Source organism: Chionomys nivalis, chromosome 1 (assembly GCF_950005125.1).
Source record: "Chionomys nivalis chromosome 1, mChiNiv1.1, whole genome shotgun sequence".
In the NCBI taxonomy this organism is placed as follows: domain Eukaryota; kingdom Metazoa; phylum Chordata; class Mammalia; order Rodentia; family Cricetidae; genus Chionomys; species Chionomys nivalis.
Genome location: NC_080086.1, coordinates 169,381,589 through 169,404,738, shown reverse-complemented (window position 1 = coordinate 169,404,738; position 23,150 = coordinate 169,381,589). Strand labels below are relative to the sequence as shown.

At 39.6% G+C, this 23,150-nt stretch overlaps 1 protein-coding gene across 1 annotated transcript in view; it reads left to right on the top strand.

The window, feature by feature from the left end:
• The window catches only part of Exoc4 (exocyst complex component 4), a 756,055-nt gene that overhangs the window by 504,098 nt on the left and 228,807 nt on the right, over positions 1-23,150 (top strand). The window contains exon 11 of the mRNA XM_057763023.1: positions 6,218-6,437. Within this exon, the coding sequence (XP_057619006.1) occupies positions 6,218-6,437 (220 nt within the window). The remainder of the gene's footprint in view (positions 1-6,217; positions 6,438-23,150) is intronic.

The window sequence follows — 23,150 nt, the reverse complement described above, 5'->3', positions numbered from 1 at the left end:
GTTCTAGCTTAACCCGCAAGTGTTTTCATCCCTAATGGGATTCTCTGACAGTATCAAATATTCAGTGTTTTCTTGCTCCCACAGTACTGATTAGGACCCTTGATGGAAAGATTGGACTTTTTGATGAATCTCCTCTATACCTATACCTCTCCCTCTCTCCTCATGTTCAACAGACCATTTTAAAAATGCTTATTAATAGGCAAAAAAAGTCAACGTGTTGTAGGGATTGTGGGGGAGTGCAGGAGAACAGGAAATAAAATATAAACTTCCCCACGAAAAGTATCAGGAGCTACTTAAAATATTTGTAGTTTTTAGAATAACTTACCAGAAGCAGAATGAAGATGTTCACCATGGGGTTATCTGTTATAAAACCTAGATTAATGTTCCTTAGCAGATGTTTGATTTAATAATGTGCTCATGAGCATGACAGCCTGCGTTTGTGATTCTCTGTGAATGAGTAGGGGAAGGTGGTATGAACACATTGCCCAAAAGGAAGGCAGGGTTAAACTGACAGACTCCTCATTGGATGTTCTTTCACCAAAGAGAAACCAGTTGGCACCTAAGTGGTGGGGATGAGAGATGAAATCTATTTACCCTCTTAATTGTTCATTCTCCTCTAATCCAAACTCTTGTCAGGGGGAAGGGTCAAGGCCACACTGTTTGACTATGAATTGAGATAAAAATGTGTTCCTTTGTTCTGTATCTTGTTCAATATATTTCTCCCAAGACTATGCTCTGTGCCCATGTAGGCACTCAGGGAGCACTTACCACATCACTTCTGGCCACATGGAGACTTTAGTCATCCCTGAACTATTTTTTATTTGTTTCTGAAGAATCCAGAGTCTAAATCTAATTATCAATGTGTCTCAGTAGAGAGTCTCCATCCTCACTTAAACTTGCACTGTGAAAAGGCTACCAACTATTAGAGTAGCCGCCACACTTGCTGCATGTCATTCTCTGTGAGAGGGTGGTGTTATTATCGTACTTCACAGTATACAGAAGTAAGGCTATGAGAGACTCAGTTATTTGTCCAAGTCATTGCAGCATAGTCCAACCTCTGCAATACCATCTCTGAGTAGAGTGGTTTTGACCACTCTACTTCCTAAAGTTGTTCTTCCTGTCACAGTTGACACTGAGCAAGGTTCACCTTTCAAGATGGTAGAAGTCTTTCTTTGGTTGTTTTTTGTTTTGTTTTACCAACACAAGCATAGCTTATCCATGCATGTTTTTAAAACATTTATGTTCAATTCAGTTCCATTAATCTACATGTTCTTATTTCGACTCCAAGCAGTTGTTGTTGTTCTAACTCTATAGTACAGCTTGAAGTCGGGAGTGGTGATACATCTGGAAGTCCTTTTGTTGTTGTTCAAGGTTGCTTTAGCTATCCTGTATTTTTGGTTTTCTGTATGAAACTGAAAATTGTCCTTCTGAGGTCTGTAAAAAATTCTGTTGGAATTTTGATGGAGATTGCAGTGAATCTGTTGATTGCTTTTGGTAGACTGGTCACTTTTACTCTGTTAATCCTACTGATGCATGAGCATGGAAGATCTCCCATCTTCTCTGCCTTCTTCAGCTTCCTTCTTGTAAATTCATTTGCTTCATTTGGGTTTCCCCCTTCAAGATATTTTATAATGTTAGTGGCTGTTGTGAAGGGTGTTGTTTCTCTGATGTCTTTTTCTGCCCAGTTGTTGTTTGTGTATAGGAGGGTTACTGGCCACTTAATTGAAAGAGTTTATCAGCTGTAGGAGTTCCCTGGTAGAATTTTTGGGGTTGCTCATGTATATCATATGCAAATAATGATACTTTGGTTTTTTCCTTTCCAATTTGTCTCCCTTTTATCTTTTGTTGTCTTATTGCTCTATCTAGAGCTTCTAGTACTATATTTGAATAGATGTGGAGAGAGTGGACAGCTTTGTCTTGTTCCTAATTTTAGTGGAATTGCTTTACATAGGTCTACACTAGGTCTTCTTCTCACATGCTGTGGTTGTTTAGCTTACATTGGGAGTGGGAGTGTTTATGACTCTTTAGCCTGATTTTGGGATCCTTTTCCTCCTACTGGCTGCCTCATCCGGCCTTGATATGAGAGTTTGTACCTAGTCTCATTGCATCTTGTTATGCTGCATTTGGTTGGCATCCCTGGGAGGCCTTTTCCTCTCTCAAGGGAAAGGGAGGAGCAGTGGATCTGGTAGGGAGACAACCGGAAGGAGTAGGGGAGGGGAGGCTGCAGTCCAGATGTATTATATTAGAGAAGAGTAAATAAGAAAGAAGAAATTGTGTGTGTTAAGGCATGTAACATGATATAGAATGACTAACCCAAGCAAACATGTATGATTACCATTCACATGTTTACTATATTTTGTGGTAAAATTACTTAAATCTATCTTATGTGCTTTTCATGCATACCATTCATTAACTGAAGTTCCCACCTTATACAGTAGATCTGAGTTTGTCTCTCATGTCTAGCTGAACACATCCCCACCATCTCCCACTCTGGTAACCACCATTCCTCCCATTTTCTGACTAAAGACGGCTCTGGAAATAGCCTTAATTTTTCTTTAATTCTCCCATGTATCATACTTTCTGCTGAGATCCTTCCTTCACAGCTCTGAAAGCAGATTTGGAAACATGATGAGTGGATCCCCTGAAGTTAAAAATGACAACATCAACTGGGATGTGTCACTGGAGATGGATGTTGTGTGCTCTGGGGAATGAATGGTTTGTATTCAAGAGAGATGGCTCACTGAAAATGATGGGGGTCCTCAGCCAGTGCTGCTTGGAGCCATCTCATGTTTTAGACACACCAAAGACGAAACATGACTAGAGAAAGAAAATGTAGATAATTTAGTATTTCTGTCACTCTGAGAACAGTCTGACTAGTAAAAAGTTTGTTCAGATGATAAAGATTTTGAAAAGAAAATATAAGTAATTTTCCTCAGAAAACCCTAGTCCCTCTGAAGAAAACAAATGGAATTCTGGTGAAAGGAGTTTTTCTCATCTGCTCCTTAGAAGGTAAACAGCAATAGTTTTCTTTCGGAGGCTGACCAACGGGACCAGAGTGCACCTGGGTTCCTCTGCAAGTTCCATGAAATCAGAAGGGGTCAGAAGGGCAGAGTATGGAACTGTGAGATCTTAAAATTATGGCTGTAGCTAACTATTTTGTCTCTCTTTTTCCCTGCCCTTTTCCACTTGCCATTAAAGAGTGATCCTTAAAGAGTGATGAGGTTTTCTTTGACTTCTTCTCTATATTAAATGTTTCGTATTTTTTCCTGAATTCCCTGGGTCACGCTATTTTTGTTGTAATAAGAACCCCTTTACTTCCTAGCAGTGTATACACACACACACACACACACACACACACACAGGCACAGGCACAGGCACAGGCAGATGGAAATGGAGAGAGAGGGAGAAAGGGAAAGAACACAATCAATGGAGTAAGATGATATATACTATTTAAGATTATCTGTAGTATGTTCATTGTAAGTTTAGCAACAAAACTTAAGGAATTAAACTTTAAATATGGTCTAACTAGAAAATAACTTGCAAAGTTTAGTCTATGTTATTTGTAGGCAATTTTAAACTTTTCTGATTATATTTTAATCTCGTAGCTAACCCTTCAGTTTGTAATAATTTTAACATTTCAAAAAAAAATCATTGAAAAATTCTCATTCTCACTCACAGACTTCAGCTCCATCCCATCTCCTCAGGTACCTGTTGTGAGAGACACATGATAAAGTGTACAGTGAGAATATGCAGGTTCAAATACACATTGATCTTCACACTTTTTTTTTTAAATGTAACCTGTGACCTGGGATCTTTTCATACCCATGTAGCCAAAGCTTTCATATTTGGAGGGGGAGGGGTACAGCTTTCCAGTATGTGCACCACAGTTCTTTCATTTTCATCTAATTGATCAACATTAAGATTATTTCCTGCCTTAACTTTTGGAAGTGTTTCCAGAAGTGGCGTCTCTGGGTGAAAAGGAAATTCATAGATAATTTTGAGTAATATTGCAACATGTCCGTATCGTATGTACTGTGCCTCTTTTCCCTGCATGGGTGCTGTGTGAAGATGCCTCCTTCCCAAACTCACACTAACACATTATGTTTGCACACCTGTGGAATTTGGCATGTCGCATAAGGTCATAATTGGAATGTCAGGGTGCTTTACCTCTCATTTGTCTTATTATGAAAGTGAGATTTTATTCTTATGTTTAATGAACATTGCATTTCTCTTTTCTAAATGTTCTTTTCTGGCTTTGAACACTTTTCTACTAAGATCTGTGGGTTTTTTTTTGTCTTATTTCTAGGCAGCATCTGTGATACAAGTTAAAAATATGTTTTCCAGATATTTGTCTTTTGTCTTGATTTTCTTCCTCCTCTTTTCTGGGAAAACATTACAAGCAGCCCTTGCTTTGCATGCCATTGTGAAACTATAAAATTACAATGTAAGAAAGGAATACAAACTGTTCTTAATTAGTTTGTGTCTTCTGGAAAGTTCTGTTAAAATATTATAAGCCCTACTGTCATTTGTAAACATGTGGAAAAGAAAGGCAAGGAAACTGAGGTCTGAAGTGTATTTAGTAACTGGAACCTTGAGAGTACAAAGAAAGTGCTTTGTTTCCTTCAGAAATATTAAAACGTGCTTGACTGGTGCTTTCTTGCTCTATATTGTGTGCTTTGTGGAATCACATGAGTATCTTTTCTGTGCTTGGCAAACTTGTGCTTCTACATTCCAGTCAGCTGTGAGCATTTTATCTTTCTTTTCCCATTGCTATAAAATACCTCCAGGAGTTCCCAACACTACTTCCTCTGGTGACGCATCCCGCTCCATCCTTGCCCTCCCTCTAATCACAGCCAATTTCTGGGTTTATATTAAGAAGTTTTAGTTTGGTTACATATGATTTTGAAATGGCAGTGTCAAAATTGTCAAAATGATGAATTCTATAAGATGATTTACATTCAAGTCAGGTTTTACTTTTGGTGATATCTCATTTAGTTTTGTTCTTGTATTTTATCTGTACTGACCAATTATTTTGATATCTGCTTTTTATAAAATGCCACATGGCCTTTTCACTTGGTGAAAAGGAGGCAACATAATCATACGTGTCATAATCACATCATCTTATATGAACTGAATAGACAGCACATGGCCACTTACAGTAGACTGGAATGGAATGGTTGCTCACTGACCACAATGCCCTGCAGTTTGGGTTTGTTTGTTTTTAATAATTTACTTATTCTTATTTTATGTGCATTGGTGTTTTACCTGCATGTGTGTCTATGTAAGGCTGTCAGATCTTGGAGTTTAAGACAGTTGTGAGCTGCCATATTGGTGCTTAGAACTGAACCCAGGTCCTCTGGAAAAACAACTAGGGCTCATAACCTCTGAGCTGTCTTTCTAGTTCTGCCCAGCAGTTTTTTATACACAGAATTCTGAAGGGTTCATATCATAGATTGGCTTTATGTAATTACACTGAATGGATGATGCTAACTGTACTGTGATTCTGTAAGATTTAAACTATGTTGTCAGGGCTGACGTCATTTAACTAAACTGTAGTACGTTAAATTGGGTTAAATTTGTGTGTATCAAACCATTGGAAGCAAGGCTACCTCTACAGAAAAGTGCAAACAATAATATAGTCATCTCTGAGTTAGGATAGCTGTCAATATTCTGATATATATAGAGAGACCTTAAGTGTTTTAATAAAAGAAGTAAAACATTAAACATAAAACATAAAGTTGAAATTCTCCTTTATCTGCCAGCTCCTATTCTTTCCCTTTCTTAACCTGCCACAAACTCAATATCATTGTAAATAAAAAGAATACTTTTATGCCCCACATATTATATATAAGCAATTTCAATGAGAAATATGCAGTATTTGTAGGTATGCTCTTTAGTTTGTGCTATAATTTTCTTTTCTGTTTAACCTTAGTTTTCCTTTAACTCTTATGGTCTTATTTTTTTTGAGAATTAACCAAAGTATTGTGCTCTACCCCACATAGAAAAAGCCTTGCTTTTCTGTTCCATTCTATTTCATTTAATTAGTGAAGAAAAAAAAAACAAAAACAAAAAAAACACTGAAACTTGTATTGAGATGGAATGATGACCTTGCTATCTCCATGGAAACAGCCTGAGCCCACAGATACTGTTGTGTGTGGTGTCATATTTATGTCCTCCTGATCTATTTAACCACCTTCTTATCTTGTTTGTCCTCCAGATGTATTCAGGAGATTGAACATGCCATGGGACTTGGCCCTGCCAAGCAGTGTCCCCTTCGAGAGTTTCTCACCGTGTACATCAAAAACATCTTCCTTAATCAGGTCTTGGCTGAGATCAACAAGGAGATTGAAGGAGTCACCAAAACAGCAGACCCCTTGAAGATCCTAGCTAATGCAGACACCATGAAGGTTCTTGGGGTGCAGAGGCCTCTCCTACAGGTAGGAAGAAGAAAAGAACTTACTATTTTCCTAATTTTTTAAAATGTGTTTTTTCTCTGTGTGTGTGTCTGTATACCACATATGTGCCTGGTGCCTGTGGAGACCAGAAGAAGACGCTGGATCTCCTGAAACAAGTGATTGTAAGCTACATGACTGGGAGCTAGGAATCCAGCCCAGGTCCCCTGGAAGGTCAGCCAGTGTTCTTAGTCACTGAACTATCTCTCCAGCCCCAAAATTACTGTTTTAATCACTATTTTTTATGACTTGGCAAGAGTCATAACTTTAGAAAAGAAGAAGATTTACCATCTGGTTCTGTATTCAACAGGGACAAAACAAAAGAAAATAAATTAAATAGACACTAGGGAAATTTAGTTCTGATGTAGTTTGGATAAGGGAAATTCCCAAGATCATGAAAGGAATACAAAGGTTTAGCTTTAACTGTGGGGGATGGTGAGTCTCATTGATATTCCGGCAATGCTTCACTGCTTGTCTGGAATCTGTCCTTGAGAGAATTGTTTTTCCACTGGTGAATGCATCCCGGAGTAGGAAGGATTAGCAGGAAGGACATTAGTTACCCTGTGTAACCTCAGTTACCAGCGGGAAGCCAGTTCTCCAAACCAGTTTTAGGTAGTTAGTGTAAGTAACTTGACTAACTCAGAGAGTCTGAACCAGTAAACTGGCTGTTAAAAGTCAGATCATTTAATTCAAGTAATGATCTTGTTAATAGTGAACATTTTCTTTGAAGATATGGTTTCTGGGCAATAGAAATTATCTGACAATAGATATTTTTGTTTCATAGGCCTATGGTAGATATTTTAGTTTATGATGTGATAATAAATAGAAAATTAAAAAATCATGAGTCTGAATTATGGATATACTTTCACAAACACATTAATCTTGCTTTGAGAAGAACAGTAAGCATGGTGTGGAGGCTCACACAATTGATTCCATCAGAGGCAGGTGGATCTCTAGTGGTTTTGAGACCAGCCTGGTTCATGTGGTGAGTTTCAGAGCATCCAGGGGCTACTTACTGAGACTCTGTCTCAAGAAAAGAACAATGAACACAACACATTGTTCCATAATTACGCAATATGAGGAGCTCCAGGTGAGGAAGACTTGAGCTCTTCAACAGAGCTGTTTACATGGGCGGGTTATATTTGCTTCCGTCAGCTCTTTGGCTGTGCTACCTAACTAGGTAAGTCTGTGTACATTAGAATTTAGAGACATGCTATAAATCAGCAGAGTGTCTAGTTTCATACAAACTCTCCATAATGAAGAGATGAATGAAAAGCATCATAAGGAAAGTTGCTCATGCATACTGTCTGCCTATTTGTTCCCAGTGAGTTTGGTATAAAAAGAGGGGGTGTCAAAACTGTGTGTTCACTGTTCACTGTCCCCACTGGGTTGCTGTTTCACTGATGAGACCTCCCTGAATCTTAGTGAGTATCCCACATCAACTGGAAGATTTTTCAGGCTGCTACCTAACCAGGTTCCCTTTTCTGATTTTCCTTATTCTTCCCTTTCTCTTCCCCATGTATTTTCAATGCTGAGGTCAGTACTACTGAGGCCATCCTGCCAAGTGGCTTCTCATCGGGTTCTTCTGGGAGGGATCACCAACAGGAACCCAAAGGTGGAGAAGAAAGAGGCTGTTGTTTCTTCCTACTTGAGGTGCTGAAGCTTCCTCAATAGCTGTAGCTCCTGCTCTCTCTGGCTCTTACAGCAGTTTCTTCTTCTCGCTCCTTGATTTCCTCTTTCTGCTCGTAGTAGTCTCTGTATACTCAAAATCCCTAGCTCCTTTTCTCAACCCTTACCATACTTCCCTAAGTTATCTCTTCATTAATATTTCTCCATTTCAACTACTTGAGTGGAGCACTTTATTTCATGATCCAAAACCAAAATCTCACTGACCATTTCTTTCGTATTTTCTGCATGTGTGCTTGCTTGATTGCTGTCTGTCTTGTTTTAACTTCATTGGGTTTTTCCTTCTTTACATTTAGCACATATATAGGTACTACTTTTGCTAACTTATCTCTAGCATTTCCCACTAGGAGGTAAGTTCCTAAAGCCCAGCACACTGTTGGAAGCAGGAAGTACTTGTGTATGTTACCAAATGCATATGTGCATAGATGACCAATAGGTGATCAACAGATGAATAAACTCAATGGATAAATTCAAAATGGGAAAAAAATGAGAAACAGTGACTATGATTTGCCTGATGATGAGTTTCTTTTCCATCAGGAACCCACACAGTGGTCTAGTCTCCTGAAATGCCATGCTCTATGAGAAAATGAACAGCTTTATCATATATCATGTCCTGGATTTAAGGGAAGGAGGGGGACGGCACAGTACATTATCAAGTAAATCTGTGAGCTAGAGACTTGCCTTATTAAACATGATTATTTTGAACTTATGTAGCCAACTCACATTGAGACTCATAGTCTGGCTCATATTGGGCCGTACACTGCCAGCTAAATGTCACCTCTGGGCAGTCTATGCTGTACCTCTCAGGTCACTCTCCAACTTGTCACCCGTCATTTTGTGTTAGTAGCTCTCTTTCTGTCCTATAAATCAATTACTGCAGTCTGAGCTAGGTACGGACTCCACCTAATCTCCTTTTTACCTTATCAAGACGTAATTACACATGAGTGAGTAGATCTTAAGACCAAAGCCTTTCTAATTAGTAACCTCCAAGGTTGTGCTCAGAGCCAAAATGCCCACTTTGTTATATGGCCGTAGTCTTGACTTTTTTTGTGCATTAAAACTGTATTTTTGAAGATGCAAAGATTTAATGGTCATTAAATCTGTCTACTGTTTTCTGAGATACAAGGTTTCCATCCTGAAAAATTCTCTTTCTTTATAATATGCTAAAATTTAAGGGTTTCTTAAAGTGTCTTCATGTCTACTTTATATTTTTATTTCTAGCTAATTATAGGTGGCTAATCTGAGAAAAAGTGGTGAGTAGGTCGTAAACCTATTAACTGATAATGTAAGATAGACTCCGGAGGGAGCTGGGGGCCATGTGTGAGAGGCGCAGGTGGGGACAGTGCTCAGTTACATGACTGCTGTCAGGTCATAGAGGCCAGCAGAGCATGTGCTCTTCCCCAGGCAGCAGCGTGTCATTTGTCATCAGCCCAGTTGGGTTTTCCAGGGAGAGGAAGGACGGTTGTCTAAGTGCTGCTTTCATTCATTTGATGATGGGCAGATGAAATACATGATGGCCTATGAGGAGAACCTCACGTCTGTCGTTGATCCCCACAACATGGCCTCTAACAGGCCAGGCGTCTTGTCATGAGGAGTGCTAACATGCACTTGCAGTAATGATTTTACTTTCTGCGGCAAATTCCATGGAGGGAAGAAAGGGAGTTAATAAGAAGAAAAAGAGCAAGCCCCACTTTATGCAGTGAGAGCAGTGGCCTTCAAATGACACAGCACTGCAGAACAAGAAGCAATGACAGAAGTAATATCAGTAATGATAGCAGTCAGCACATCAGCAGTGTTGACTGGGGGCCAGACACTCCTCTGAGTGCTTTACATCATCTGGCTTATATATGCTTTGATTGTGTGACAAGAACGTCTTTGATGGTCTTATGAATAGAAACTGAAAACAATTGAATTAAATTACCTACCAAGAGTCTTCTGGCTGGCAAAGGGATGGCTAGTTTCTACCGAGGAAGTCTAGTCCTGAGCCCTGTGTTCTACGGCGGTTTGCAGATCATAGTCTGAGGATTATGGTTATCTGCAGGCTACCTGCTACTCTTGTGTCACCAGATACAGATTTGAGAGTGTGCCTCTAGACACTAATTTCTCCTTAGTACTTTGACATTGTCTGTGAATCTAATAAATTGGAACCTGTATCTTACATATTTCTGGGTTTTGAATTTATTTTTCTGGTAACTCATTTTTATTGCATCTCATAAAAGCATATATTCGCGACAGATTGTGGGGATACCAGGCTGCTGCCATAGTTAGAGGAGCATTGCTCCAGATCCTTTACTGTCCCACATTGCCTCCCAGGGAGTGAAGGAAAAGACCATCTGCTTCAGTCCTAACACATCTACAACAGAGTGTGGGAACTGGTTGCTATTGGTTCTCGCTAAAAGTTCCAGAATAGATCTAGAACAACTAAAATGTCTAATAATATTTATGTAAATATTTTTATTTTTTATTTATTTATGTGAATGTGCACACGCACACCATGATGCATGTGTAGAGATCAGAGGACAGCTTGTCAATATTTAATAAATGGATGCGTGAATGAGTAGATGAAAATGATGCTTTCCTTACTACACAGATGTGTGTGACTCTGTTTTCCCCTCATGACAAAAAATTCCTGATGTTGAGTTTCAGAACCTACACATTGCTAAATTAGAATGTTATGGCTCTCTTACATCAGGTGTTCCAATGTAAGGGCAGAATTGGGCATGACTCATGTGGCCTTTTGAGAGGTTTCCTTTTCCACTACTTTTTCAGCAAAATTGCCTCTCTCTCTTGCAGTGTTAAGCTTATTGAATCAAGCTATACTAAGGAAGTCTCTTAGGAAAAATTTCTCATTTCTCTTAAGCCATATTTTGGATCTGGAGCTTTGAAACTCTGTGCTCAGCATTCTGACAGGGCATTAGCGGCACATTTGTTTGAGGTGGACATTGAGGTGGTCCAGAGACTTTCAGTCTATAGTGTGGTAGTTTGAATGCAATTGTCCCATTGTTAGGAGGTGTGGCCTTGTTGGAGGAAGTGTGTCACACTCGTTGGAGGAAGTGGGGTTTGTCTTAGAGGTTTCATATATGTTCAATAAAACCATGCCCAGTGTCTCACTTCACTTCCTGCTGCCTGTTGATCAAGATATAGAATTCTAAGCTCCTTTTCTAACACCATGTCTGTCTGTATGTCCCCATGTTCCACCGTGATGATAATGGGCTGAACCTCTGAAACTGTAAGCTTCCCAATTAAATGTTTTTCTTATAAGAGTTGCCAATAGAAACCCCTAACTAAGGCTAGGCAGTGGTGGTGCATGGCTTTAATCCTAGCACTCAGGAGGCAGAGGCAGGTGGATCTCTGAATTCGAGGCCAGCCTGGTCTACAGAGCTGGTTCCAGCACAGTTAGGGCTATTACATCGAGAAACCCTGTCTCAAAAACCCTGGCGGGGGGGTGGGGGGCGGCCCTACCTAAGACACATAGACATATGGAAAGAGATTGAACACTCTGGTTGACTTTATTTCTCACATGGATTGTCATTTAGTAATTTACATATCCTTTGATGTTTCCATGTTTTTTTCTTTGTTTTTTAAGTGACAGTACCAATAGTTTATATTTTTTATTCCTTGCCTATAAAACTATTGCATGGGCAACTATCTGATTAGTGGTCCACTGAAGTTTTCTTTCCTACCCTATTGGTGAATCTTTCCCATTGTCGCTAGCTGGAGAGCTGCCTGCAGACAGGGGCATCAGTCTTCTGACTCAGCCTGTGCTTGTATGCTGTCACCACCTGACACGTCTGTGTGTTTGTGTTTGCGAAGCAATTCCCTAGCCTAGTACAACATAACATGTGACCCATAGCCTGTAGTGTTGGTATCACCTGGGAACTTGTGAGATCTAGATTCCTGAACTCCAGACCTGGAATGCCATACCCCTGCATGGTCTTCAATGTAATCTGAAGTTGAAGAAGCATTCTTGTAATATTATCCTGACCAGCTCAAGGGCACAGAATTCCAGGATCTAATGCTGTGAGTATTTAACCTTGTGGTGAGCAACTGTAATCCCATTAAAAAGTATTCTACATTGTTTCATGCTGACCCAGGCATTGCAAAAACAATATTTGCCATGGTGGCAGAAGCTGTTTCCTAGTCTAGCACATTGCAGAATTTTGCAGAGTGCTTTCCTAAGACAGGAGCCCACGTTTTCTGGCTCGGGAAGAGCCATGTGAGACAGAGGCAGCTTCCCTAATGTTCAGGCTCAGGCTCCAATTTCCTATCACTAGAGGAATGAACATGAGCTGTATGGGTAAGAACACGCCGTCTTGAAACAGTTAAAGCATATTCCATTTCTCTCACTGCCCTAGCATTTGCCAGAGTCACTTGTGAGAAGTGACATAGCTATAGTCTGCCTGCAAACACCAAACTCACACCTCCTCCTCAGCCAGCCACACTTCCCACTTCCACCTGCCGGCCTAGATGAGTTGTTCTCAGGAACACGACCTGTTGAAGTCACCCAGGAAGCTGCCTAAAAAGCATCACTGCCCACACTCTGTCAGTTGGCCAGGAGTGAGGGACTCCCAGCAAGATACCCAGATGATCCCAGCATTCAGCCAGAATTGGTGCCACTTCTCTGAAGACTGCTGCTTTGAATCAGTTATTTCTCTGACAGGGAAAACCTGAAATTATTGCTCAGACATTAATCTGATCAGGTCTGTAACAGAGTACTCAGTTTTATATTGGGAAGCAAGCTTTATACATAAGCTTTGGAATCACATACAAGCGGATTCCAGCCACATTTGATAGCTTCGTCTTTGTGACCAAATTATTTTGCGTCTATTTATCTATTTTTTCTCTGGAAACTATAACTTTTGGGCCTAGGAACATGGTAATGGCTAAGTGGATAATGACTGTGGAATATACCCTCTTCTCCTTGTTCCTACCATGTGTGACTGGGTCTTAGCATAGAGAGCTCTAATACAGTGCCTATCTAACCTGATAGCAAGCAAGAGCAGATGCTATAGCTGCACCATTTACCTGTTCCTGGAGCCCCTCTGCTGGTTAGAGAAAATCAGTAGTGGCATGTGGTATTTATGACTCTTAAAGACACTGGATTGGTTTCCTAGGGATACCAAAGCAAGTTAACACAATGTTGATGGCTTAAAACAAAAGTTTATTCTGTGAGGCCAGCAAGTTGGCTCCGTGGGTAAGGATGTTTGCTACCAAGCCTGATAACTTGAGTTCCACCTCTAGAACCCAAAGGAGAGAAGTGATTCTTGCAAGTTGTCCTTGGGCCTCTATACAAGCTCTGTAGTGCACATACGCACTAAATAAATAGTTTAAAGTTTTAAATGGTTCACTCTGTCGCTTTTATAGATTCCAGAAGCTGCAATTCCTCCAAGGCTATAGAGGGGACCCTCTCTAGAGACTGTCGCTGTTCTTGCTCTAGAAACCTAACTCCAGTCTCCACCTCTTTAACATAGCATTTTCCCTGCCTCCATTTGTCATTTGTCTGGTCTGACTTTCAGTGTCCTTATGCCTGCCATAATCTTGTATGCTTCCATCCCAAGCTTTAACATCATCTGCAAAGAACCTGTTTCCATGTTGGGTCACATTCTGAAGTTCCATGTTAAAAATATGGGCTGGAAAGCATACAGATCACTCCTCTACCCATCCATGGAAATCAGCATGTAAGTATTGTTGTTAAAGCAACTGCCCAGGATAGTCTGAATTATAGGAGTCAACAAGGTTCCAAAGGAAGTTATTGATAGGTGGGTGGTTGCAGGAATCCCAGTCAAGCTGTAGTGGACAGAGCTGCTTACATACAGTTATTTGCTGGAGATAATTACTGGCACCCAAACTTATTATCTTCCTAGTTAGGCCAAAGCACTGTCAGTAACCTTTTCTGTTTTCCCAAGGATAGCAACAATAGCATATTGTTTTCCTCAGATCAAATTATGTCAATATGAAGAATATTGCCTTTGAGCGGCATTTGCATCACAGCCAGTTGTTGCTGTTCTGCTGTTCCACTCTCCGGTACAGGAGATTCAGCTTTCATAGGGTGAATAGATTAGTCCCATTTAAGATCTGCTGGAAGTCATCATGAAAATCGTTAAGTTGAAAAAAGAGCTGATCAATTGATATTCCCCTCCTCAAGCTCTTAGAGAGGGTTCTAATATACTTCACTGTGAAAAACTTGAGATCCAATACCATTCTTTGGTATACATCTATACTTAAAGAAACACTAACCACTTATAGTCTTTGTTTTCTGTGAATTGTATTCCTAATTTTAATTTGTTCACTAGTAATACTGATTGGCCTTTTCATAGCAAGCAGAAGCCTCAATTAACCAGCAACTCATAACTATTTGAGACCTTATGCTGGGAGATGGAGTACTAGAAAGTATTGTTCTTGTCTTTATTTAGATTGTCATCATAGCTTCAAAGAGTCATCTGTTCACTGCCAGTGTACTTCTGTTGATGATGGAGACTCGCAACTTCATTGCCTTCACCTGTGTTCTCATTTCATTTTTAATCCAGTTGTGGCTTTTCTGTAGTGTTATTCCTATTGCTGGTTATTCCTATTAGATCTTTTTAATTATTATGTAATTTCTGTTGTGATTCTTTAGAACTATCTTAGGAAGTAATTGCTACTAAGTTTCCTCCTGGTACAGTGGGGAAAGCATGACATGCATGAGTATGGTGTTCCTAAGAGTGACAAGTCCATTGAATGCCATCTCTGTAGGATGAGAAGGATCCTTTCCCAAGTTACCATAAGCCAAAGAAGGAGGGAAGTACAGTGGGTATGACATGTCCAGCAGGGCTTCAGAAAGAGTCTACACACTGAGACATTTCACAAAAGGTAGTATTATTACACTTAACCACATAATCCCTTCATTCTGATAAACGTCAATGAGATTCCTGCAGAAATATGCCCTGTTAAATGAAAAGCCTCATTTATTGTGCTAGCTGCTTTTCTCCTCTCTGTTAGTAAGTACCTGAAGGAAGCAACTTGAGAGGGCCCATGACGAGAGTCCATAATGGTGAGGAAGGCATAGTGGGGTTGCGGGCCTTGTAGTTTAGCATTTGGAAACAGCAGGACTAGATGCGAGGCCCACCTCTCACCCTCAAAGCTTGTCCCTGCAGCCCTATGACTGCCAGCAGGGATCCAGGTCAGAAAGGTTTCATGACCTTATAGACCATCATACCAGCTGCTGGGAACATTTCCATTCCCCATAGCTCTAATCTATTCCAGTGTTTTGTGGGTTTTTTATACACGATTGAACCATCACCATGAGAATTTGACAATTAATCAACTATTGTTTGAATAATTTCTAAAAAATTTTCAGGACCTAAAAGCTCAAAACATGTCTCCTGAATACCCACATATTTTCCAGCCAAAATTCTACCATTATCATTATCCTATATTGGCTTTGTAGCATAGGTGAACCTGCACATTCTTACGACTCTTCAGCTATGCCCGAAATGCATTCCTGACCACTTACTGTTGACATGGTGCTACTCACAAGATATTAGAAATGGGAGTGTCTAGGTGCCACAGTGAGGGAGGCCATAGCTTTCTTTGGAATACTCAATTGCTAGAAGTAGTTGTCCAAAATTTACTTTAAATATTGCCATGGAACATGAAATTGACTCACTCAGATTAGTTTATAAGTAGGGTTTTTGTCAGAATCACACAATAAGGGAACTATTTTTTTTTATCAGCATTAATGAAGAAGGCTGTGGATGAATGAGAAATGATTTTTATGTACAGGCAAACCAAGCACACTATATCAGCAACTTCACTATTTATAAATATCTTAAAGTTTAGTCTCATCTCTGAAGGATAGAAGAATAGATTCTTGTCTAGTTTTCTTAGTAAAGTTTTTGGTTATTTGATCTTCTTTAAGAATCTTCCTGCAAAGTGAGAAGAAAAAATAACTACTATATTTAAACTAACTTCTATTGGGTGTAGATAGTTAGGCTTTTGGAGTAACATTAATTGTTGGGTTTTTTCCCCTGTTTTCTGCCACAAATATATTTATTTAGCCCAGGACTCTTAATTTTTCCACATTTTTGTTTTATTTTATTATTTTATTTTATTATTTATTAGGTCATAGGGTCGCTTACAAATAGAGGTGAAAACAGAGCAAGCTGGAGGCTTTCGTCCTGAGGGAGTCTGAACGGGAAAGTAATTGCAGCCAGTGACACTTGCCTACCTGCTTTTCTCAGTGCTCCGAGACCGAGCACAGGGCTGTTTGAAAATGACATCGATATAGGGGTAAGCCCTAGGCTTTAAGCTGGGACTCTGAATTTACTTTCTGTCATGAGTAACAGTTGGCGTGCTGATGGCCAGCTTAGTTTGTCACCCAGACTGCTCCATGTATCAGGCCACATTTGAGATAAATATTTTGAAACATTGAGTGGCTGCTGTCCATTTTGATGATTCCTCGACCCACTATTTTGTGGATAAGCGGAGAGAAGGTAATGACTCTTGACAGATCTGCTGACAGGGACTGAACCACATTAACACTCTGTCACTCAGATCTTTAGAGGGCTACCTTTGCCTGAAATATATTTGACTTTATGTGCTAGCAAAGGCATCTTCAGATTTATTTCTTTTCCTTAAATGTTAGAGAAGGGGAAGAGCATCTCATGAGCAGACACAGGAAGAGAGAAAGGCTGGCTCGACAGCCCAAGCGAATGATAGTTATCATTCTTAGGAGGGAATTGCTGATCCAGCAGGATTACTGGTAGGAGCGAGATGAGTATAGTCAGAGAACTGCTGTACTTGGGGAATTTTTGAGGTTCTTATCTTAGGATAAGGGAATTTTTGCCCTGTCTATATGTTGCCATTCTGGCTTAGAGACATTCTAAGTGATGTTTCTAGTGAGAAAGTGAAGAGAAAGAACAAGACTATCTCAGCCTGGAAGTTAAAGACTAACCGTTCAAGGAAAGCAGCTGTTTTTCTTCATGCTTTTCAAGGTTCCTGCAATGCTCTACTTGTCTGCACTTAATCTTGGTGTGGGCATGTACAGTGGCCTGGGGAAAGCTGGTATACTGCCTGTGACAAGAATGGCAGGGTTCAGTCAAGTAATTCCCCTGCGTTAAAATGCTGTTGAAACGAAATGGAGATATGTATTAAACCCTTGCTCTGTGCTGAACGTATGATCTCATCTCTGAATGTCATGGGACAAGGTGAATTAGGGATATAAGTCTATTAATTAGAGCATCTGAGTCTGTCACACCCACAAATCCAGGCAGAGTAGAGGACAGTTCATAATAAATACCTACCAACTGTGATGGCCCACAAGCCAAGCACACTCTTATGTGATAAGGAGATGCATTGGGGACTTTATGTGCAGATATGGAGCAGACAGGAGAAAGTGTACCACGTGTACCATTGGGACTCAAGATTCTGAGTGATGTCTGAGGACAAAGTGAATGGGCTGCAGAAGTGGAAGGAGAATGAGAAACAAGGTTTAACAAAGTAACATGCCTTTGGCCATCTGGGGCTTCCAGAAGACCTGTTTCCTGTTGGGAGACATGAAAGGTTTTAAAGAACACAGGTACTCAGTGGGTGGCCCTTTAAAGAAGAATGCCACTTGCTGATACAGTAAAGGACAAAGAGCTGGTGTCACAGAGGCAACTGATGTAGGGACCTCCTCATACCCTAGGCAGGAGACTGTCTCCTGTGAATGTTTTGTTTTTCTCTAGACTGAAGCCTTGAACAATGACCTCACAACTGCCTGAGATAGGTGACTTCAGTGTTTGAGGTCATTCTTTTGATTGATTGTCATAATTGGCCAAACGAACCCAACAAACTGATTTCCTGGAATAAATATTACACTCAAATCTGTCAGAGTTTTGTTCCCATGCCACAAAAGCCTCAACGGGGTAGGGATCACATCTGCACCCACAGGAGCAGCCATCAACTACAGTACATCCATATTTGTTGAAAGATTAAGCTTTACGTTTTTATTCATTCTTTTTAGACACACACAAACTCTGGCAATTGGAAGTCTTGCTCTGGGGAATAGACAACCCACAACTAGCTCATTAACAGGTTGTCTATGTCTTTGTCCTTTTTTGGACTGTGAATATTAGAAATAGAGTCTTTTGAGAAGAAAAATTCATCGAGGCTTCTATTTGGTCTCTCTCCCCTTTTTTCTTCTCCATTTTTATCTTCTTTTACCTTCATGGTTACAGCTATTCCTATGATGGATAGTCCTATCTGTAGAACCCAGAATACCATGAGTATTCACTTGCAAATATGTATAAATTTAAATTCAGATAACTGCACTTAAATGAGCCATTCTCTACCTCTGCTTATTGGGTGCACAGCACTTTTCTTTGCCTGGTTTCAACTAAAAGAGCTTAATTGCTTTCCCCCCTTTTATTCCATGAAGCATTTCTGAATTTGTTGTCCTCTTGGCTGTTCCAAGGTCAAGGCTGCCTATCAGGTACCTGCAGAAGTGCTCTGATGACCTTGATCGCTGTGTGCCTATGGCTCCCAAAGCTTTACCAGCCTGAGCGTAAGAGGGGCTGGGCCGTTTGCTAGCTTCTTGAACCAAAGTACTCATTTCTTTCATCCTTTCACATTTTGCCGTAGACCAGTAGAAATCTTTAGCACACAGTAGGTACACACTGAATGAATAAAATGGAATTGCCAGCAGCTTTGTCAAAGCGTGTACAAAAACAAACTTACATTGTTTGCCAAGGGGAGCAGCATTATGTTTTTGACTAAACTTTCCTTTTAGAATTTGTTTTTTAATTTTTTTCCTTTACAGAAAAGTTGCAAGGGCAGTATAATAGGTCTCTATTTAATGATTATGACAGTTTATATTTTTATTTTATTTCTTCTTTTTTAAATTAGTTTTTAAATTCTTACTTAACTATATATTAGTACACTGAGCATATTCCGCCCAACCTCCTCCCCTTGCCTTTTCTTGTCCCCCTGTTGGTTGACTTTCATCCCTTAGATCCTTCTTCCATGTCATATCTGCGTGCATGATTACATGTACTATATAGCATCTAGGAGCTGCCAAAGGGGAGAATGAATGCATTATTTGTCTTTCTCAGACTTGCTTAAGTCACTTTAATGTGATTATCTCCAGTCGCATTCATTTTCCTACAAATGACAATCTTTTTTGTGGCTGTGAAAATTCATTTTGTGCATATACACCACATTTAACAAATATTTTCCTGTGTTGCTGGGGAACATCCTTTGGTTCCATAACTTAGCTGATGTGAATCGAGCTGCAATAAACATTGATTGCAAGTATCTTGGTGCTATGTTTACTTAAAGTAGATACCCAGAAGTAATGTGTCTATTCCTGTGGTCATAGTGGGGCGTCCTGTAAAGTTTCCTACAAAGTCTGCTGATCTGTTTCATAAGAACTGTGTGGTTTTGGACATCATCTCTACTGTCCCTCTGCCATGACCTATGACTGTTGCCGGAAACCTTGACTGCTGGTCCGCAACAGTGTCTGTCAGGTTGCTTGTCCCCGCCCCAGCTTTGTCGTGCTCTACACACTATCTGAGAGTTCATGGTCTTCTAACTTTTTTTTAACCTTATGTGCATTGACTTTAATCTTTGTTCTGTCGAGTTTTGTATGTCTGACAAATGTTTGTATCTGGTGTCTACCATTTAGAAAGGAACTAGTCACTTAGAATGGTAATGATGACAAAGCAGAGGAAAATCATCTTTACCAGCCAGACATGAAATTTATTAGCAGAAGAGACAGAAGCTTTAATATATAAAATATAATTAAGTTAAGGATTTATTTTTCATAAGCAAAATTTGAAAGATAAGTTGTAATTTATAAAATCATTATTTGGTTGTTGAGATTATTTTTTTAATTAGTCCCGGTGTTACTGTTTTTTAATCTTGTGTGTGTGAATATAAAACTCATATACTTGCTTTAAATGCATTTTTAAATACTTATATGATTAGTTATGTATTTATAATGCATACTTTTCTGGGGAAATCTAATTATTTCTTAAAAATCATTGTAAGTGACTGGCTTGAGAGCTATTTTTATTCTTTCTCAACTAGTTCAATCTAGGTGGAAACTAAGCTAATTGGCCCATGAAACTATTGACTAGGCTTACCTCATGAGTATTAACCAAAGCAGATCTTGTGCCTGTGAAGAAACAATCAATTTCTCTACAGCCAGCTTAGCAAATGCAAATGCTTCAAGCAATAGCAGGAGGAGGGGGACTTTTTTCAGTTGTTTCCTTCTTTCTTTTACAACCTGGACTTAGGAGTCATAGGCAGATTTACTTCAAATGGTAAAAATATAATAGGTCAGACAGGCAGTGCTGTGACCTCAACCATATACATGAGACAGGTTATTTCCTTATATTAAGTATGTAACGAATTATTAAATTATGTAAATTATTTTTATATATAATTAATCTTACTTGTGAGTTTTCCAATCACAATTTGGTATATACTTATATAAAGACTTGACTTCAGTAGAATTTTTAGCACTGGAATGTACCTTAGAAAGGTTGTCTAAAGCGACATCTAGAAATGACAGCTCTAATAAAGACTGTGTGCCCCCCTCTTTGTGGCTTGGTTCTCTGTGTAGTCTACTTGTGGTATTATTTTAAAACATGTTGCTGTTAGTTTGGCGAGTGATTTACTTATCATGGATTTGAGTAGCTCTGGACTTTTCCTGTAAGAATGGTGTTTTGTTCTGTTGCACTTCTAGAAGAGTAACACACCCCCACCTTAGAATGAGTGTGCTCTGGATCTTTTCTCTAGGCAGAGCACGTTTCACACCAAAACCAAATAACAAGCATCCCTCTCCTAATTTAGGGTTTTCAAATTTCTACAGTGCTTTTTTTCCCCCTACTTGCTGTCCAGAATGCTGTCTGAAAAGTCACAATGATTTAAATAATTGATGGCTACTTTATGAAATTGTCAGCCTGGATCCATCCTCCTGCCTCCCCCCAACCACAAGTTCTCGAGCTGCTAATCCTTTTATGTTGCATACGTTTTTTTTCTTCCTGGTTTCATTTAGATAATTATATTATTCACCCTGAAATATAATTGCTGTTATACTGTGGGGGAGGAGGGGGCAGAATAGGGTGGGAGCTGCCTGCTGTTGGCATCTGCAGGTTATAAAATGTCTGTTACACTCTAGCCTCTAATTTCTTTGCCACCCCACCTTTTAAAGATTTAATTATACCTGTGTAAAAGCATAATTTGAAATGTGACTTCTGATTCTTTTGAAAGATAAAAGAGAGATTAATTCATTGTTAAACATGAACAAACAGTACAATATAAGAAACTTTTAGACTGAAATCAGGGATTTGTAGCATGTTAAGTAAACAATTTCTGAATGCCTACTGTGTGCCAAGACTCAGAAAATGCAGACAATTGAAAGGCTAGAAAGGCATCTGTCCTTTAGGAATGTGTTCCCTGGTGATCATCTGCCTACATGCGGCATGGAGCAGTGTGCTTGACTTCTCTGAGCCTCAGCTTCTTGTCTCCACGCAACAGTGATGTTCCAGGTGCATTCCCACCTGTGACTCACAGTAGGAGATCAGGAAGTAGCAGCCACTCTCTGTTAGATTTAGTTGAACAATAAGACACTATAAAAGGTATAAATTTGCTAGGACAGAAGTTGGTTCATCATGTCTGAAATCAAAGCCTGTCCAGTCTGAAAGCACTTAGACAAATGACCCTTTTCTCAGAATGCACTCCCTACAGGCTAAGTCCAGTAGCCAAAAGAGGGGTGAGTTTGGTGTCAGAAAATGGCACTGTCTAAGCAAGTGATACTTGTTATCAGAGTAGTAATCACCTTCTGTGTTAGATTGTTGCATAGCATCTTTTTTACTAGCTTACAAAGCTGTTTTTCCAGGAAGAGTTGTGGTTCTGATACATGCTTTTTAAAAGTCTAACTTCTGCCCATTGGTTAGATTAGAAGATCATAAACTGGCTTTTATCCGTTGTATATGTATTATCCTTGTCTCTTTGAAGGTCTTTGACTTCTGTGTGATCAGACTTAAACAACTGAAAACCATAGAAAATGTGAAGATGTTAAATGTAAACACAGTGGCAGAGCAGGCTTGATAGCCCAAGAAACGATGTTCATCTCTGTCAGTCCTCATAGCATTGGCTAACATAAGCCCCACATGCCAGCAAATCACTTGTTACAAATGAAACACAAATAGCGCATGACAGAATCGAGATTTAAAGTGAATTTTATAGCGTGTTTGTTTTCAAGAGCAAGTCATAACCCATTTGCCTTATTGGAGAAGCTCTTTTCCTGTTACAGAGAAAATGGAGTATTTAAAAAGGAAATGAATATGACAACCAAATGGACTTGGTTGAAATTAGCAAATCTATTTCTTAGTTACTTAATTTTGTACTAGGGAAAGTGGTATGGGGCTGAGATCAGATTTCAGTGGTAATAGTTCTTTCCTGGAAAAAAATAATCCACCTAAGTTGCTGAAGTCTGCACATGTCCTGTGTTCTCTGGATGAAGTCTGATGTAAGGAGCCTCTTGCCTACATAGGCACAGGAGTGTTCCCTCTGCTTCATCGTCTCCCTCTAGACAACAGAGGGCAGGGGCCTCTGAGCTGAAAACAAAGAGTACAGCCCACTCCTTTTTTGGTGGAGAATTATCTTCATCTTTAGGACTGTACTCTTTGGATCGATGGTGTTAAAAGTGTAATTATCATGTTCATCATGGAGGATGGCATCTTCTTAATTGTTTTCATGTGATCCGTTCAGTCTAGCTGAGTCAGTCAGCTCTTCAGTTTGAATCAAATGTTTAGATGGTACTGATGTGTCTGGTCCATTAATTTAGAAACAAGACTAAGCACACTTTTTCTACAAAGTACTGGACAGTAAACATGAGCCATGTGATTTTGGCCATCTCTGTTTGAATAACGGAGCTATTGTAGTATACAAGTAGGCACAGACATCGTGGAATATAATGAATAACGGAGCTATTGTACTATACAAGCAGGCACAGACATCGTGGAAATAAATGCATATAGCTGTGAG